The 14,786-nt window shown below is 38.0% G+C and overlaps 1 protein-coding gene across 1 annotated transcript in view; it reads right to left on the bottom strand.

Moving 5' to 3' along the window:
• XPR1 (xenotropic and polytropic retrovirus receptor 1) overlaps nt 1-14,786 on the bottom strand; it is a 223,716-nt gene that overhangs the window by 64,677 nt on the left and 144,253 nt on the right. The window contains exons 7-8 of the mRNA XM_003130352.6: nt 11,822-11,903; nt 134-324 (exon numbers count right to left, since the gene is read on the bottom strand). Of these exons, the coding sequence (XP_003130400.5) occupies nt 134-324; nt 11,822-11,903 (273 nt within the window). The remainder of the gene's footprint in view (nt 1-133; nt 325-11,821; nt 11,904-14,786) is intronic.

The following is a 14,786-nucleotide window of genomic DNA, read 5'->3' as shown; positions in this document are numbered from 1 at the left end:
AAAGTAAGAAAAATGTTTAACTATGAATTCAATTAATCCTCTTCAAAGAGAAAACAGATTTTAGCACCAACTAAACCAGCTATATAGCTACTGCAAACAATATTCAAGGGACTTTATGTCTTGCTTTGATTACCTCAAAGAGATGCTGATGAGACAAATTGCTTCTCGGATTAAGTTCAAAGATGAGCACATGATTTACTCCAGCCTGTCTCCAACCATATGTGTTGATGCCCAGTAGAAAAAGGAATTCAATCAGAAGAAAGCCACCCCGATAGATTCTTATCAAGGGCCATATACTTCTATCTGTTTCAAGTTTAAATACAGCTGAAAGAATATCAATTGATTAGTTAGAAAATCCATAATGTCTCCTTTTTCTTTTCTCTTAATTCTCAATGATATAGCCCTTGCATAAGGATTTTTAATAAATAAGTCCTAAATCTAGGTTATCTCAAGAGGCTGCTAGACTTGCTTTGAGGTTCTTCCTCTTCTTCAGCTCACTCTGCAAAATTCCCCCAGAATAATTTTCCTAAAATTTCACTTACTGCATACTAGCCCATGGTGAAGTACTTTAAAACCATTAGATCACTTCTGCCAGCTGGGAATTTCTGGCATGACACAACTTTTTTGGCTTTGTTTTGTCCATTATTAAACTGGATATAGCAATGCCTACCTCACAGAGCTGCTACGAAAATTAAAATAGTATACATGAAAGCAATGTGAAAACTGAAATGTTTTCACATTTAACAACAGTTAGTATTTACAGAATGCTTACTATGTACTTAGGCTTGTTCTCAGTATTTTTACATATAACAATTCATCTAATCTTCACAGTGGTTCTGTGAGTTAAAAACTATTATCTTCATTTGATTAATGAGGAATCTACAGCACAGAGAGGTTAAGTAATTTGCTTAGCGTTACCAAGCTAGTATAGGGCAGAGTCAAGATTTTTAACTTAAGACAGTTTCGCTCCAAAGCCCACACTCCTAATTACCACATTCAATTGCCCATATGCCCATACAAATGTTCAGTATCACTATTATCATATAGCTCTCCAATAATTAAAACATTTAAACACTTTAGTCTCACAATTCAAGTTCTTTACAATCTGATCTCTTAACTCACTTTTCCCACTTACCTTATAGTGCTCCTAAATTAATTCTTATCTCCTGATAGATTTTACTATCCTTCTAACATGTTTGCTTTTCACAATTGCATATGTTACTTCCTGTACCTAAAGTGGCCTTGTTCTTTCTTTTGACCAAGTCCACTTCTACTTATTTAAGAGCCAGATCCTCATCTGTTTATAAATTCATTGAATCAATAAGTTTCATTTTGAGTCTACTATGTGCCAAGCATTTCAATTTGGCTACCAATTTCTCAATTTTCCAAATAACTATTAAACTTACTATTAGTACTACTCATTTGAAATTTAATTATATATCTTATACATTTAATTTAAAGATTATTATTTAATCTTTGTATTCTCTATAGTACATGACATACTTAATAATTTTAAAATAACATGGCAGGAGTTCCCTTGCGGCTCAGTGGGTTAAGGAACCAGCACTGCCACTGCTGTGGATCACAACCAATCTCTGGCCTGGGAACTTCTTTTTTTTTTTTTTTTTTTGTCTTTTTGCCATTTCTTGGGCCGCTCTCGCGGCATATGGAGTTTCCCAGGCTAGGGGTCTTATTGGAGCTGCAGCCGCCGGCCTACGCCACAGCCACAGCCACGCCAGATCCAAGCTGCATCTGCAACCTACATCACAGCTCACAGCAACGCCAGATCCTAAACCCACTGAGCAAGGCCAGGGATTGAACCTGCAACTTCATGGTTCCTAGTCGGATTCGTTATCCACTGCGCCACAACGGGAACTCCCATGGCCTGGGAACTTCCGCATGCCACGAATGTGGCCAAAATATTAAAACAATTAAAAAATAAAAATAACAGTGTAGAGAAAGCCTCTGCTTTGGAGTCAAATACTACAGACCTATCTTTACACAAATTCTAGCTTTACTAGGGCAAATTATTTAATTTTTCTAAGTCTCAGTTTCCTTCTTGGTCAATGGGGATACTATCTATTCTCATAAATTTGTTAAGATTAAATTTGAACAACATATATTAAACGCCTAAAACAATCTTTGGCCCATTCTGAGTATTTAATTTCCAATTTCTTTTTCCTTTTACTTGATGAAAATTCATTTTTTTCATTAATTTGACAAATATTTATTAGGTGCCTACTATGTGTGACATCATTCTAAAAGCTGGAGATTCAGTAATGAACAACAGACAAAACACCTGTTTTCAGGAAACTTCTATTCTGTATAATGTCAGACAGTGACATAAGGGTTTCCAAGGGAAAAAAAGGTAAGCGGATAAAGAATGTTAGGTGTTATTTTGGGTAGGATGGTCAAGAAGACCTCTCGGAAGAAGACATTTATAGAGACCTTAACAAAACAGACTGAATCGTGTGCTTATCTGGAGGAATAGGGCTCCAAGGAGAGGGAAAGTACAAACGGCCCTAAAAGCAGGTATGAGCTTCGTGTAGTTTAAGAACAGGAAGAAGCCCAGGGCCACTATGAATGGAATGAATGAGAGGTAAAGGGGCAAAATGTTATCTAGAGGCAGATTAGGTAGGACTTGGTAGTACTATGTCAAAACTTAAGCTTTTACTCACATATGTGAAGCCAATAAAAGGTTTTGCACATAAGTAATACAACCAGACTACTAATTTTAAGGGGCTGCTCTAGCTGTCATATGAAGAACATATTGCAAAGGAACAAGTATGGTAGGAAAAAAATTAGGAGGCTAAACATTTTTAAAAAATACATACATATGGTTGTAAATCCAGATTCTCAAGCAAAGACCAGAGATACAACACAACAGTCAGAAACAAAAATAATAAATATAAATCCCAAAGAATATATAATAAAACTACTAGAGCTAATAAATTCAGCAAAGTTGCAGAGTACAAGATCAATATACAAAATTCACAAAATTCTTTTTATACACCAGCAATGAACAACATAAAATGAAATGAAATGAAGGAAATAATTCAAATTACAATAGCAAACAAAAGAAAAAACACCAAGGAATAAATTTTAATCAAAGGTGACAAGACTTGTACATTGAAAAGTACAAAACACAACTGAAAGCAATTCCATGTTCATGGACTTGAAGACTTCGTATTATTAAAATGGCTGTGCTATTCAAAACATTCTACAGGTTTAATATAATCCATATCAAAATTCTGATGGTCTTTTTTTTTGCAGAAATGAAAAAATCGATACCTAAATTCATATGGAATTGCTAAAGGCCCCAGACAGTCAAAACAACATTGAAAAATAGAAGAACAAAGTTGGAGGACTCATAATTCATTATTTCAAATTTTACTACAATAAAACAGTATGGTACTAGAGTAAAAAAAAAAAAAACAAATGGAATAGATTGAGAATTCAGAAATAAATTTATACATCTATGGTTGATTTTCAATAATGGCATCAAGACCACTCAATGAAAAAGAAAATTCTCTTCAACAAATAAATGGTGCTGGGACAACTGGATATCCATAGGCAAAAGAATGAAGTTGAACCCATTCCTCATACCATATACAAAAAGTAGTTCAAAATGGATCATAAGCCAAATATAAAAGCTAAAACCACAAAATCCTTAGAAAAAAATATAAGGGTAAATCTTCAGGACCCTGTATTTGGCAATGGATTCTTACATATGACACCAAAAACATAACAACAATAAAAGTAGATAAAATGGACCTCAACAAAATTAAAAACTTTTGTGCATCAAAGGACATTATCAAAAAAAGTTAAAAAAAAATCTAACGAATGAGAGAAAATACTTGCAAATCATGTACTGATTAAGGGTCTAGTGTCCAGGATATATAAAAAATCTCTTAACATAACAATAAGAAGACAATTAAAAAATTGGGCAAAGGACGTGGATAGACATTTTTTCAAAGAAAACATACACATAGCCAATAAGCATGCTCAGTATCATTAGTCATTAGAAAAATGCAAATCAAAACTATAACAAGATACTACTTCACACCAACTAGGATGGCTACAATTTTAAAAAAAAGGAAAGAAATCACAAATGTTGATGAGGATATGGAGAAAACGGAAAAATCTTAAAATGGTGGGAAGAGAATATGGTGCAGCCTCTGTGGAAAACAATTTGATGGTACCTCAGAAAGTTAAAAAGAATTATCATATAACTGAGCAATTCTACTCACAGGCATGTATCCAAAAGAATTGAGAACAAGTACCTAAACAAATCCAAGTATATGTATGTTCATAGAAGCAAAATTCCTATTAGCCAAAAGGCAGGAACAACCCAGCATAATACATATTTGGTTTTGGTAGATATTGCCAAACAATTCTTCAAAGTACTATGCCCATTTCCACTCATTCACTTTAATATCTTCATGGTATCCCACTCTAAGGGTAATATCATTTATTTTCAAAAAATAGTTCCTAATTGACAGACATCTGAAAGGTTTCTAGGATTTTTACCATTATAAACAAAATGGCAGTGAATATCCTCCTTTCATATATGTCTTTGCACCCATGCGCAAGTTGTTTGTAGGGTAAATTTCTAGAAATAAAATTGCTTAATTAAAGTGATTACAGGAGTTCCCGTCGTGGCACAGTGGTTAACGAATCCGACTAGGAACCATGAGGTCGTGGGTTCGGTCCCTGCCCTTGCTCAGTGGGTTGACGATCCAGCATTGCCGTGAGCTGTGGTGCAGGTTGCAGACGCGGTGTGGATCACGTGTTGCTGTGGCTCTGGTGTAGGCTGGTGGCTACGGCTCCGATTCGACCCCTAGCCTGGGAATCTCCATATGCCGCAGAAATCGCCCAAGAAATAGTAAAAAAACAAAACAAACAAACAAACAAACAAAAAAAGTGATTACGTAAAAATTTTAATATATGGAGTTCCCATTGTGGCGCAGCGGAAATGAATCCAACTAGGAACCATGAGGTTGCAGGTTTGATCCTTGGCCTCGCTCAGTGGGTTAATGATCAGGCGTTGCTGTGAGCTGTGGTGTAGGTTGCAGGCATGGCTTGGATCCGACGTTGCTGTGGCTCTGGCATAGGTCAGCAGCAACAGCTCCGATTGGACCCCTGGCCTGGGAACCTCCATATACTGCAAGTGTGGCCCTAAAAAGGGAAAAAGACAAAAAAAAAAAAATTTAATATACTCTACCAAATTATCCTCTAAAGAGACTGAAACAACTAATAATACTCACTACTAGTGTATGAGTACCTGCTATTTCTCATTCTTATATGCACTTTAAATGGCCAAACTCTTTGTCAAACCAAAAAGTGAAATATGACATATTGTAATTATATTAGTATAGGTTACTAGGAAACTATAAGAACAAGTTTTTAAAAATCTACACAGGAAACCTTTTCATCGTCATAATGCTAAATATCTGGAATATGTGAATTTCAGAGAAATTATTAAATATTAAGTCATGTCCCCTTGAGAAACCACAGCAATTATGCACATTTTTATGTGAATGTTTGAAAAAAGGAATCATGCTTGTACATGCTTTACTATTGCTGTGTTTCTCTCTCAATTCTCAACTCTGTTATCTTTATGCAACTGCTGGGAGATAAATAAAGATAGACAGTTGGCTTTAACTATGTTTACCCTACCTCCCCCCATAGACACACCAAGATCAAACAAAGAAGGGTTCCAAGAACATAAATGCACAACATTAAATGCATAAATAGTATACTTTAGCAAATAAATCAGACTGTCTCACAAAACATAAGCTATATATATATATATACGAACGGAAATAAAACCCCAACCTTGTCCCTGAATTTAGGAAAATTTCAATTCATTCACAGAAAAAGAATGGAATTTGTCTATCAATTCTCATGTCTTATTTAATGATGGTGATGATGCTCACCACCATGAGCACCATCATGCTCATCTTGAAAATAAATGAAAAAATTCCACACACAGACAAGGAAGGTTTCTCCTACATAAAGAACAATATCCATCATATATGCCACATCCTTTATATTGATGTACTCCACACCTATAAACACATTTCACTTACACTTTTTTTTTTTTCTTTGCTAGGGTTGCACTCGCAGCATATGGAGGTTTCCAGGCTAGGGGTCTAACCAGAGCTATAGCTGCTGGCCTACGCCAGAGTCACAGCAACGCAGGATCCGAGCTGCGTGTGCAACCTATACCACAGCTCACGGCAATGCCGGATCCTAAACCCACTGAGCGAGGCCAGGGATCGAACCCACAACCTCATGGTTCCTAGTTGGATTCGTTAACCACTGAGTCACGATGGGAACTCCCAATGAGTGTTTTTTAAATTCTTTTTTTTTGCCTTTTAGGGCCACACTGGCAGCATTGGAGGTTCGCAGGCTAGGGGACAAAATGGAGCTACAGCTGCTGGCCTACACCACAGCCACAGTGATGCAGGATCCTTAACCCACTGAGAGAGGCCAGGGATCAAACCTTCAACCTTATGGTTGCTAGTCGGATTAGTTTTCTCTGCACCACAATGGGAACTCCTACTTACACTTCTTAGCTGTTATCTATGAACTGGTCTCAAGCTATATTTTCACTCTTATCCTCTAATACTCTCCTTCGCCTTAGGTGAATTTATCACTTCTCTCCCACATAAGCCACTCTCTTCTCCTATACCCTACCCTCTAGCCCAGCCAACTAAATCTCTGCTCACATGTCTCTTTCTCTCTCTTTTTAAAACTGAAGTATAGTTCATTTAGTGTTGTGTTAGTTTCAGGTGTACAGCAAAGGGATTAATTTATACATATATATATTTTTAGATTCTTTTCTCTTATAGGTTTTTATAAAATATTGAATATAATTCCTTGTGGTGTAGAGTAGGTCCTTGTTGGTTATCTATTCTATATATAGTAGAATATATATATATGTTAATCCCAAACTCTTAATTTGTTTCCTCCCTCTCCCTTCCCCTTTGATAACCATATATTTGTTTTCTATGTCTAGGGTTAATTTCTGTTTTATATGTAAGTTCATTTGTATCATTTTTTAAATTCCACATATAAGCGATATCATATGTTAGCTTGTCTTTCTCTGACTTACTTCACTTAGTATGATCATCTCTAGGTCCACCCATGCTTCTGCAAATGGCATTATTCCATTCTTTTTTTTTATTTTTTATTTATTTTTTTGTCTTTTTGCCTTTTCTAGGGCCACTCCCGCGGCATATGGAGGTTCCCAGGCTAGGGGTTGAATAGGAGCTATAGCCGCTGGCTTACACCAGAGCCACAGCAACGCAGGATCTGAGCTGCGTGTGCAACCCACACCACAGCTCACGGCAATGCCGGATCCTTAACCCACTGAGCAAGGCCAGGGATCGAACCCACAACCTCATGGTTCCTAGTTGGATTCATTATCCACTGAGCCACGACAGAAACTCCCATTCCTTTTTTTTTTTAATGGCTGAATAATATCCCGTTGTATAAATATACCACATTCTTCTTTATCTATTTGTCTGTTAATGGTCATGTAGACATGTTTCCATGTCTAGGCTATTGTGAATAGTGCTGCAATAAACACTGGGGTGCAAATATCTTTTTGAATTACAGTGTTCTCTGGATCTATACCCAGAAATGGGATTGCAGGATCCCTAATAAACTCAGATGCTTTTGCACAGCAAAGGAAACTATAACAAAATGAAAAGACGACTTGCAGAATGGGAGAAGATATTTGCGAATGATGGGATTGCAAGGGATTAATCTCCAAAGTATATAAACAGCTCATACAGCTCAATACCAAAAAAACAAAACAACCCAATCAAAAAATAGGTAGAAGATCTAAATAGACATTTCTCCAAAGAAGACATACAGGTGATCAAAAAGCACATGAAAAGATGTTCAACATCACTAATTATTAGAGAAAAGCCAATAAAAATGACAATGAGGTACTACCACCTCATACCAGTCACCAGACCTCACACCAGGTCATCATTAAAAGTCTACAAGGAGCTCCCACTGTGGTACAATGGGATGGGTGGCATTTCTGGAGTTCTGGGATACAGGTTTAATCCCCTGGCCAGGCACAGAGGGTTAAGGATCTGGTGTTGCCATAGCTGCAGCATAGGTTATGACAGAGGCTTGGATCTGATTCCTGGGCTTGCCCAGTGGCTTAAGGATCTAGCAGTACTGTGAGCTGTGGTGTAGGTCGTGGACTAGGCTCAGATCTAGCGTTGTTGTGGCTGTGGTGCAGGCTGGCAGCTGCAGCTACAATTCGATTCCTAGCCTGAGAACTTCCATATGTCGTGGCTGTGGCCTTAAAAAGAAAAAAAAAAAAAAAAAAAAAAAAGCCTACAAATAACAAATGCTAGAGAGGGTGGGGAGAAGAGAACCCTCCTACACTGCTGGTGGGAATGTAAATTGGTACAGCTACTATGGAAAATAGTATGGCAGTTTCTTAAACTAAAAACAGAACTACCACATGATTCTGAAATCCCATTCTTGGAATACCTTTCATTCCATCAACATCCAGTATAAATGCCATTTCTTCCATAAAGTCTTCCCTAATGCTCTCATTTGAAAGTAATCACTTGTTCCCTTGACCTGCTTAAAGAACACTTTCTATTTTGTAGTGTATTATGTTGTTTAATACAGCTTAACTTCCCTGGCATAACAATAAGCTTCATAAGGAAAGCAATTCTCTTATCTCTCTTAAGATTCAAGATACCAAGCATAATCATGGACACATAAAATTTACTTCTTGAATGAATGAATTCTAATACAACACTGAATGCTGAAGTTAATACCTTTATTAATTCCTCATTTGACAGATGAGGAAATTGTTTCAGGGAAGTGAGGTTAAGTCCTTAAAGCCAAAACAATTAACGAACTGCTGAATACAACACTTACAGGTTGCAGTGATAACACTGCTTTAAGCACATATAAAAGAAGAACTCAAATCAATAACCTAACCCTACAACCCAAGAAATGAGAAAAATAAGGAAAAACTAATTCCAGGAGTTCCCGTCGTGGCGCAGTGGTTAACGAATCCGACTAGGAACCATGAGGTTGCGGGTTTGGTCCCTGCCCTTGCTCAGAGGGTTAACGATCCGGCGTTGCCGTGAGTTGTGGTGTAGGTTGCAGACGCAGCTCGGATCCCGCGTTGCTGTGGCTCTGGTGTAGGCCGGTGGCTACAGCTCCAATTCAACTCCTAGCCTGGGAACCTCCATATGCTGCGGGAGCGGCCCAAGAAATAGCAACAACAACAACAACAACAACAACAACAAAAGACAAAAGAAAAAAGACAAAAAGACAAAAAAAAAAAAAAAAAAAAAAGAAAAACTAATTCCAAAACAAACAAACCAACCAAAAAAACCTGTTGAGCTGGGACCCACGTAAAGCCTTTTGAAGAGAAGTCAGTGTTTTTCCAAAACATCTAGCTTGATAATCTAGGGCTAGGTTTTTTTTTTTTTTTAAAACCATAGTGTTTCTATGCATTCTATATAAATAAACTGCATTCACCTCTAAAGATGTAGAACCAGATTAAAATACAATAATAAATTATACTAATATTAAATTATGAGCTTAGAGTAGACAATGATTATAACTTTTAGTAAAATTAGTGGGGAGGAGAACTCTAAAAATACAAATGAAAACAAATGGTTAATATGTAACATTCATACACACTACTTAAAAGTCATTACAACTTGGGTTATAATTTCATAATATTTAATTTGACAATCTTAATTAAGAATGTTTATGAGGAATAATGAGTTCAGTTAATTATTTCTTGAACATCTGTTGTATGTCTGGCACTACGTTAGGAATTTGAAATACAAAAATGAAAAATACAAAGTCCCTATGATCGAGATTGGTAAGTGTGACAGTGATATAAAAAACTTACTTTAAGGACTATTTGCCCTTAAAGTAAAAGTCGCCATATGCAAGAATCTTTGAGTTTTGTGTTTGTCTTTTGCTGTTTGTGTTTTCTGTGTACCATTTAATTTCATCTCTGTCCTTCTCTTCCATTCATTCAAACTTGAACCAATATTTCTGGAAACTGTACTTATTCAAGGCAATGTTCTAGGTACTACAGATACAATGGTGAACAGAAGAGACAGAAGTTCAGGCATCAGGGAACTTACATTCCACTGGGAAAGAAGATAATTAGAAACATAAATATGGAATATTATGTCATGTAAGCACAAGTGCTCCAATGAAAACTAAGGTAGACCAAAGGGCTAGAACAGGCTATTTTAGGGTAGGGAAGGCCTTAACAAGGACGTGGCATTTGAATAGAGGCTATATGAAATGAAGGAGTAAGCCAAATAGACATCCTGGAAAAGGGCCTTTTAGGCAACTGAAAAGGGTTATAGATGGGAATGAACTCAGTGTGTTCAAGGAATAGTAACCACACAAACAGGTAAGATCTTATATGCCATAGTAGGGACTTTCAATTTTATTATAAGATAAGCCATTTAACAGATTTTGAAGAGAAGACTGACATTATCTAATTTGCACTAATAAAAAAAGAGACACTGGTAGCTATAAGGAGGCAGGAGTGGCTATATGGAGCCAATTTCAGAAGGCTGTTGCAGTATCCTATGCAAAAAATGGTTGCTTAGACAAGGAGGGCACTGGTGCAGGTTGTCAGATTTGGAACGTATTTTGAAGACAGAGCAACAGGATTTGCTCATGAATTGGAGACGAGGTATGAGGGAAAAGAGAGGATAAAAAGTTTTTGTCCTGAGAAACGAGAGGTAACGCTACATGGGAAGAGAAAGCATGTTTAGGAGCAAAAAATTTGTCCATCCATGTAAGTTTGAGGTGCATATTAGACATCCAAGTAATTAAGTAGATATTATTCAGAGAAAAGAGTACATACACTTGGAAGTCATTAGCATATAGATGGAATTTATAGCCATAGGCTTGAATAAGATTGCCTAGGTAGGAAATGAATGTAGACAGAGATTTAAGGACATACTCCTTAATATTTAGATGCCAAAAGAAAAGAATATCTAGCAAAGGAAAGTGGGGAAGAACTGCCAGTAAATTTTAATAAGAAACCAGCAGAGTGTGGTTTCCCAGCAAAACCAACAGTTTCAAGAAGTAGTGATCTACAATGTCAGAGGCTGCTGAGGGGTATGTCAAATTGTTAGATGGTTTGGTAGAATTATGTTTCCCTTGTTTTTATATCATTTCTTGTCTCCAGCAATTCCTCCTATCTCTTTATAATTTTCAACTTCTATACAATAGAGTATTATATAGCCAAGTTGCTTATAAGTTAATTGTAAATAGGTTCTGGAAAGGATGTGATAGAGTCTCAGAAATGCAAAGAAAATGAGCTTAGTATAAAAACTTTGTAATATCTTATTTACTCTCATCTGTGAAGATGAGGTTCTTGATAACAGAACATTGAAAACAATGGAGAATAATGTCATAAACTAGCAATGTTTAAAGGGATACCTATACCTAAAGGGAAAAACAAAATAAAACAACCAATTAACACAGCTCTCCCCACCCATTATTTAAAAAAACAAAAAACTTAGCCCTGACACATTTCTCTTTCAATAGCTTTGGTTAGTAGTAGCTTTGGTAGTGGGACAGAATATGACATAAGTGGATTAGTAAGAATAATTTAATTTGAAATAAAAATAATCATGGAGTTCCCTGGTGGCTCTGTGTATTAAGGATTCAGTGTTGTCTTGCTGTGGCTCAGGTCATTGCTGTGGCGTGGGTCTGATCCCTGGCCTGGAACTTCTGCATGCACTGGGTACAGCTAAATAAATAAATAATATAAATTACTTACCGGCAAGCACAAGGGTAATATTCAGTACAATGAATATTCCACAAAAAAGGCCGACTCTAAAAGTAGTCCATGCTGGCGCAGGCTGTGGAGAGAAAAACAGCATTGTGAGTAAAGAGCAAAATATTGAATACATTTAAGTATATGGTATAATATATTAGAACTATAAGCCTCAAAGTTCTACCATGAAAACAAAAATATGATCAGAATGCTTATAAATCTGAACAAGAGAATCATCCTCCATTATCCTATAATACTAGAATTGAGTATTATGGGATAAATAAAGAAAACTGGGAGTGGGATTAAGATGGTGGAGGAGCAAGACATGGTGCTCACCTTCTCCCACACACACACACACACACACACACACACGACATCTACGTGTAGAACATAGAACATCTACTGATCGTTGGCAGAAAATCTTAAATTCCCAAGAGGACAGGAAACCCTCCACATAACTGGGTAGAACAAAAGGGAAAAAACAAGAGAGAGAAGGGAGGAAAAAAAGGAAAATGAAACAGGACCAGCACTCCTGAGAGGGAGCTGTGAAAGAGGAAAAGAACCCGCACCCTGGGAGGCCACTTAACTGACAGGGAGATCAGCTGAGAGGGAGGGACCTCAGAGCCTTGAGTAATGTGCAACAGCTGGACTGAGGAGGGCAAAGCAGAGAGACAGCCTCACAGACCATAGGTACAACTGCCCCCAGACACCACAGCCTGAGACACTTGGGTGGCAGCTAGGTGCAGAGATTCAGGCTTCGGAGGATAGCTCTGGGGATGGGACTAGGGTTGACTGTGTGGAGACAGCGTAAGGGCATAGAGAGCAGTGTGACATGGGCTGCAGAGTGGAATGCCACAGCTGAGGGAGCACGGAGAAGGCCTGGGCCTGCAGGAGAAGCAAGGCACCATTGCTGGGGAGGGGAATGGAGAAGGCAGGGGACGGCCATAAGAATATCTTTCTCTGCACACACACAGGCTCTTGGGTGCTGGGGCACCTCTTGCGTAGCCTTCGGCTGATAGGGGCAAACTGCTACAGGTATCTCAGACTCCAGAGGTGGGCATGACCTACCACCACTAGCAGTCCGTGAACAGACCACATGAAGAGACTGGCATACCCGGTCTCAAGGGTCGCTGCAGAGGAGGGCACTGTAACCAAGTACCACCCTTGCTGCTCTCACTCCCCCGGGAACACACATGACCTGTGGTTACCACAGCCAAATGCTCTGGCCGCCGCCTACACCTGACTGAGGGTTGCTGCCACTTCCCAGGGTCCTGCAACCAGAAGCAACCTGTGCCACCTGCCTGTGGGTCTTCGCCACTGTCAAGGGCCCAGCAACCAGGCACTGGCTACAGGCCCTGCCCATTGCCTTCATCTCCCTGGAAGTATGCACAGTCTGTACACCAGCATGGGGATAATAGACTGGACACACTGAGGAAAGAGAAAGCAAGCATCCAAACCAAAAGCAGCCCTCACACGAAAAAAAAAAAAAAAGGAAACTTCACAAAATACCCAAGGGCAATCTTGCATATAAGTGGTCCTCTAAGATACAGTAGTTGGTTTCCCTAAACTCACAGAATAAGCAAAATATAAGCAAATGAAGAAGTTCAAGAACCAATCTCAGTTAAAAGAACAGGAGAATTCCCCTGAAGGAGCAAACAATGAAACAGCCCTTGTAGTCTAACAGACACCAAGCTCAAAAAGGAGACAGTGCAAGTATTGAAGAAATTAAGAGCAAGTAAGAAGGAATTAAGAGCTGATATGAATACTAATGCAGATTACTTTAGAAAGGAACTAGAAAATATACAGAGGAGCCAAGAAAAATTAGAAAATTCATCTGCAGAGATGCAAGCTGAGTTAAAAGCACTGAAGAAGAGCAGAATGCATAATGCAGAGGACGGAATAACTGACTTGGAAGACAGAATAATGGAAATCACTCAATCAGGACAGCAGACAGAAAACCAAAGGAAAAAATATGAAAGCAATTAAGGGATCTCTGGGATAATACAAAGTAGGCCAATCTATGCATAATAGGGATTCTAGAAGAAGAAAAAGAAATGGGGATTGAAGAGAGTTCCCATAGTGGCTCAGTGGAAGTGAATCTGACTAGCATCTATGAGGACACAGATTTGATTCCTGGCCTTGCTCAGGGGCTTAAGAATCTGGCATTGCCATGAGCTGTGGTGTAGGCTGCAGATGTGGCTTGGATCTGGCATTGCTATGGCTGTGGTGTAGGCCAGTGGCTATGGCTATGATTTGATCCTTAGCCTGGGAACCTCCATATGTCACAGGTGTGGTCCTAAAAAGACAAAAAAATAAAAATAAAAAATAAAAAAATAAACCTATGGGGAGGGGGAAGAAAAGGGGATTGAAAATATATTTGAAGAAATCATGGCTGAAAACTTTCCAAATCTAAAGGAAACAGATAGCAAGATACAGAAAGCAGAGAGGGCCCCAAACAAGTTGAACCCAAACAGGCCCACATCAAGACATATTATAACTAAAATGGCAAAAGGCAGCAAGAGAAAAACAAAGAGTTCATTATAAGGGGACCCCATAAGGCTATCAGCTGATTTCTCTGCAGAAATACTACCAGCCAGAAGAGAGTGGCAAGGTATATTCAAAGTTCTAAAGGGGAAAAAATGTGCAGCCTAGAATACTCTCCCCAGTGAGAATATTATTTAAAATAGGAGAAATAAAGAATTTCTTCAACAAACAAAAACTAAAAGAACAGACCAATACTAAACCCTTTCTTTAAAAAATACTGAAAGGGCTCCTCTAAATAGGAAAGAAATAAGAAGAAACAGAGTGGAGGAAATCACAACTGGAAAGCAATCACTTAAATGAGCCAGTATACAGATGCAAAAGGAAAAGAAAGAAACGTATTGTAACGGTGATGATAAACATAAGGAACAGCAAAATAATAAAAATGAAGATGTTAAAAAGGACCTTAAAATCATAAAATGTGGGG

The sequence above is a fragment of the Sus scrofa genome, chromosome 9 (genome assembly GCF_000003025.6).
Source record: "Sus scrofa isolate TJ Tabasco breed Duroc chromosome 9, Sscrofa11.1, whole genome shotgun sequence".
In the NCBI taxonomy this organism is placed as follows: Eukaryota; Metazoa; Chordata; class Mammalia; order Artiodactyla; family Suidae; genus Sus; species Sus scrofa.
The sequence above is the reverse complement of the archived record's forward strand: the minus strand, read 5'-3'. Positions and strand labels throughout refer to the sequence as shown.